At 55.3% G+C, this 5,238-nt stretch overlaps 1 protein-coding gene across 1 annotated transcript in view; it reads left to right on the top strand.

Moving 5' to 3' along the window:
* Nucleotides 1-320: 320 nt before the first annotated feature.
* The window catches only part of GRHPR (glyoxylate reductase/hydroxypyruvate reductase), a gene marked incomplete at its 5' end in the record, with an annotated part of 7,023 nt that continues 2,105 nt past the window's right edge, over nucleotides 321-5,238 (top strand). The window contains 5 exons of the mRNA XM_008941865.1: nucleotides 321-437; nucleotides 1,049-1,137; nucleotides 1,794-1,898; nucleotides 2,478-2,613; nucleotides 3,342-3,472. Coding sequence (XP_008940113.1) covers nucleotides 321-437; nucleotides 1,049-1,137; nucleotides 1,794-1,898; nucleotides 2,478-2,613; nucleotides 3,342-3,472 — 578 coding nt within the window. The remainder of the gene's footprint in view (nucleotides 438-1,048; nucleotides 1,138-1,793; nucleotides 1,899-2,477; nucleotides 2,614-3,341; nucleotides 3,473-5,238) is intronic.

Below are 5,238 nucleotides of genomic sequence, written 5' to 3'. Positions count from 1 at the left end.
TGGGTGCTCCTGGAGGTGGTTGGTGCTCACTGGGGCCATGGGTACACCCCCAGCTTGATGGAGTTGATTGTGACCCTAGGGTCACTCCCAGCTGTGCTGGGGCTGGAGGAGTTTGTGAGTGCTAGTGTAAGGCTGGGGTAACCCCACTTTGGCCACAGTTGAGAAGATGAGAAGATTCTGGAGGAGGACCTCAAAGGGATGTCCTCTTGCACATAGAACTGCAGCTACCTAGAAGAGGTGTAGCATCATCAACTTGCCCTGAAGTTTTGAGATGACGCCCAATGCTGGCGCCATTGCATGAGACCTGTGCTCCCTTGCAGGGGGATCCGCGTGGGCTACACCCCCGATGTGCTAACTGATGCCACTGCAGAGCTCTCAGTAGCTTTACTTCTGGCTGCGTGCCGCCGGCTGCCAGAGGCAGTGGAGCAGGTAAAGAAGTGAGTATCAGCAGCTGCCAGCTGGCTTCTGTGCCCAGCAGTGCCCAGGTTGAGAGCTGCAGGAGAAAGCATGCCACGCTGGGCAGGTGAAGCAAGGCTGAGTCCAGAGTTTAACTTGGCTTGCACCAAACACATCTTGCAGGCCAAGTCCCCTGCAATTCCATGGCTCTTTGGAGATGTGCTGCCCAGGGGCTGTGAGAGGAGCAGAACTCCCCTCTGTACGTGAGGCAGAGGACACGTGGGAGAGGGCATCTCCAAGGCCACCACAGATCCCTTGAGGAGAGCATGCATGGAAGGTCTGGCTAGAGCATACTGACTGGCAGTCATTGCAGGGCTGTGGATAGCAGTGCCTGAATTAAATCAGTCCCAAGGCTGCTGCTTCTGCTGCTGCTGCGCACCTGAGGTCCAAGGAGACTCCTGTGAGAGACCACCAAGGTCATCTGAAGCAGGAACCTCAGAGAGGCTGCTGTAACATCATCAGTCTGTGCCAGAGGGGCTGGACGCCCGCAGCGTCGTACTCTGGTGTACTTGCCCAAATGCTGGACTGGGGTACAGGCAGGCTCTCTCCTGCTGCTGCCTGACCTCTGTTTCTGCCTCACGCTCTCTCCTAGTGGTGGCTGGACAACATGGAAGCCCCTATGGATGTGCGGCTATGGTCTGTCCGATAGCACGGTGGGCATCATAGGTCTGGGGAGAATAGGTAAGTGCAGTTCAAGCGCAAGGTTTTGGTGTCTCCAGTGATGGCAGGGTGGTTTTGGAGGTTCAGCCAAGGTGGTGTCCCCAGTGCTCACCTCTTTGAAATCTATGAGAACAACAAGGAGAGCTGTGTAGTGCCTCTCTGAACAGCGATCTTGACTCATTGGACCTCAACCGTGAAAGTTTAAAGCGTTCAAACACACCCACTGCATTTGAATACTACAGCAAATTCACAATCATCCCCTTGATTTTCAGTTAAACAAATGCCCTGACAAAGTCCAAGATTACATGCTCGACGTTTAGTTGTGGACTTTGACAGCAGATGGCTCTTTCCTCACTTTTGAGTTTGCTTCCCAGGGAGGCTTCGGGTTTGTCTTGTGGCTCCTTTTTCACAGTTCCACTCTGGCAGGGAGTTCATTCCTGGTTGCAGGAGGAACAGCAGAAGACATCCACCCTGACTCCATGCCTGCCAAGCCTCCCTGTTGGAGGCACCCTGGCAGGAGCACCCCACCACAGTGACCCTTCAGCAAGCGATGCGCTCTGCTGGCTGCCGTGCTGCCGGCCTCACAGAGTGCGAGCTTGCCAGAGGAGACAGAGCTCCGTCATCGAGCCTCATGCAGGCACTGGCACAGTGGCCCCAGACTTCTCTCTTGCTCCTAGGACAGGCAGTTGCCCGCCGCCTGAAGCCATTTGGGGTCAAGAAGTTTTTGTACACTGGCAGTCGCCCAAGACCAGAAAGTGCTGAAGAGTTTGAAGCCGAGTTTGGTAAGAAAGATGCCAGGAGCAGGGGTGGTGATTGGTTGTCATTGCAGGGCAGCACGAAGCACTATGTCTGGGATGGCTCCAGGGAGGCATCACCCTGTGGGAGGGGGCCTGGAGGTTCTGGCAGCTCATCAGTGTAGCTGGCATTCAAAGGGCAACAAAGCTCGTGAGGAGTCTAGAGCACAAGCCTTGCGAAGAGTGGCTGGGGGACCTGGAGTTGTTCAACCTGGAGCAAAGAGGCTCAGGGGAGAATTTCTCACTCTTGACAACTCCCTGAAAGGAGGTTGGAGCCAGGTGGGGGTCGGGCTCTTCTCTTAAGGAACAGCAATAGGACAAGAGGAACCAGCCTCAAGTTGTGCCAGGGGAAGTTTAGGTTGGACATGAGGGACACGTTCTTCACTGAGAGGCCTGTCAAGCCCTGGCCCACGCTTCTGAAGAGGTGAAGGGTCTTGTGGAGCACCCCTACAGCCAGGTCTCTCTAGAGCAGCATTTGTTTGCTGGTGAACCCTAGAGATAAGAGGGTTGCTGAGGTGTGTTGGTGAGATCCCCAGGCAGAACTGTTACCCGTGTTTCTCCACTCAGTTCCACTCACAAAGCTGGCCGAAGAGTCGGACTTCGTTGTGGTGACGTGTGCTTTGACTCCAGCCACCCAGGGAATGTGCAACAAGGACTTCTTCAGCAGAATGAGGAAGACCTCTGTGTTCATCAACACAAGCAGGTAATCACATCATAGTCTCCTGCATGGGGGGGCGACTGTCACCCTGTCAACAGCAGTGCTTGCAGAGGAACCTGGTAGACTGACACCTGCTTCCACTGGGAGTCCATACAGCATGAATGCCCTTCCTGGCGGGAGCTGCTGGGACAATTTACCCAGTGTGTGGCCTGCTCCCTCCAGCTGAAGGTCTTTTGGGATCAAGCCAAAGGCTGGATAAGTTATTCAGGGGCTACAGCCTCTGTCTCCTCCGCATAGCCCTGTCTCCCACTGCAGTGGGCTGTACTGATGTGTGACTGCTGGGTGATGGGAGGGTAAGGCTGAGGGATTGCCCACAATAGGGCTGCTCTTGGGACAGAGGTGGCTGTGACAGGGCTCCTTGGCCAAGACCAGTGGCAGTGTCTCATTCCTTTCTTGTGGCGTGCAGTGGCAGGGCAGAACCTGTGTGACACATGGCATCCACCCAGGACGCCGTGGGCTGCCTGTGCCTCACTGCATGGCTGCCCCAGGGCCACCTGACGCTTGGGTACCCGGCTCTTTTCCCCTCTGCTCAGCACTTGGGAGCTTGCTGCACTGGGAGGTTCAGGCGCATCCAGAGGGGGTCTGACCTCTCCTCAGGCAGCCCTGGGGACCTGGGTGCCACCGTGCAGGCTGTCCCACGTGGCACGTGCCCCTGGGAGCAGCCCACAGGACCCCCTGGCAGCAGCACAGGCCTCTCCCTCTGTGTTTGCCAGGGGTGCTGTGGTGAACCAGGAGGACCTGTACAATGCGCTGGCCAACGGCCAGATTGCAGCAGCAGGCTTGGATGTCACAACACCGGAGCCACTGCCCACCGACCACCCCCTGCTCTCCCTCAAGAACTGTGGTAAGTGGCTGGCTGGGTGAGCAAGCTCCTGCTCTCCTCTGACACCCTCCTGTGCCCACGGCTGGGATGACGAGGATTCCCCATCCCAGTTAGTCTGCCAGTGTGACCAAGCATGGAAATGTGGAAGGACAGGAAGGTCAGGTGTACTTAAGGAGACTGTAGGTAGCCACCGTGCAATGCAGGGAGCTGCTAGAGGGAGGGACCTCATCAATGTGATGTAAAACAAACATGGTAGGTATTCTCCAGAAAACAGTTGTGATCTGCTCCTTTTTTAACACCTTCCTGATGGATCTTCTTTTGATGGATGGTGGCATGGGGTGAAATTCATGGGGAAGTCTGATACTAGCAGGTGCCTGAAAAGCTTCCCATGTGGCTAAAGAGCCAGGTGCTGAATGTGCCTGGAGGAATCCCAGCCACAGGAGCTCTGCAACCACTGAAGGACTTGCCAGCAACCCATTCACTGCCAGCTGGGGCTGCTGGGTGCAGGTTCAGCACATGTGCTCAGAAACTCAGCTCATGTAAGTGCTGATCTGGTCCTGACATCCACATTCCTCAGCAGATGTCAGCAAGTCAGACAGCACTGAGCTGAAGAGGCCAGCAAGTGCCAGCATCGAGGAGTGAGGAGAGCTTCCTTTGCAGGTGGTCTCAAGGCAACTTGCACTGGGTAACTGGAGCCTGGCGAGCTCTGGCCGCATGTTTTCTGGATAGTTACAGACATTGGGCCCAGAGGAAGCTGCTAGTGCTATGACTACTGCATGTCTCTGGAGGAGGTTAGAGCAGATGATGGAATCCCAGACTGGTTTGGGTGGGAAGGGATCTTTCAAGGTCATCTAGTCCAAACCCCCTACACTGAGCAGGGACATCTGCAACTAGAGCAGATTGCCCAGAGTGCCATCCAGCCACACCTGGGATGGTTCCAGGGATGGGACATGAACCACCTTTCTGGGCAACCTGGGCCAGTGTCTCACCACCCTCAGCCTCAGAGGTTTCTTCCTTCTCTCTAGTCTAAATCTTCCTCTTTTAAAGTCATCACCCTTGTCCTGTCACACCATGCCCTGCTAAAAGGTCTGTTCCCATCTTTCTGATAGGCCCACTTTAAGTATTGAAGGGCTGCCATGAGGTGTCCCCAGAGGAGGAAGGTCAGTTAGGAAGGAGCTTGCTTGACTGCTCTGGTGCTTCAGCATCTCTTGGTTGCTGAGTGGAGGCAGGAGATGGAACAACCAGGGGCAGTACCTGATTGCTGTTAGTTTCACTGATGCTTTCCCAAAAGCTTGCTGAGGGCTGCTGTGTTGAGCAGAGTGGTCTTTAGTGCAGGACATTAGCAGCCATCCGTGTTTCCCTGGGATCCTCATTGCTGCAGCTTGAGGGGGCTGTGCAGGGGCTATTGCCCCTGGCATTGATACACACCAGTGCAGCTCCAACCTCATATGGGCTGCCCAGCAGACTGGGCTGAGTTAGGGACAGCTCCTGCCATCTTCACTGCCTTCCCTCCTGGGGCCTTCAAATGTAGTTTGGCCTGTCCTCTGTAAAGCAGTGCCAGGACTCTTCCTTTCCTTTCCTCCGGACAGGGACCATGTGGGTCAGGCCAGTTATGGAGCAGGACCAACTTGGGCTTAAGCCAGACAGGCTTTCTTGTGTTCCCTCAAAGCAGAAAAGAGACACATGGAGAAAGCACTGCTTTCTAGTTAGAAAGTGTGATTGTATGTGACTTGTTGCCAGTGTAGTGGCAGTGGGCCCTTCCTCCTGGAGTGCTCTGTTCACCGGGG

This window comes from Merops nubicus, unplaced genomic scaffold (genome assembly GCF_000691845.1).
Source record: "Merops nubicus isolate BGI_N331 unplaced genomic scaffold, ASM69184v1 scaffold25096, whole genome shotgun sequence".
NCBI lineage: Eukaryota > Metazoa > Chordata > Aves > Coraciiformes > Meropidae > Merops > Merops nubicus.
Note: the sequence above shows the minus strand (reverse complement) of the source record. Positions and strands in the feature narration are given on the sequence as shown.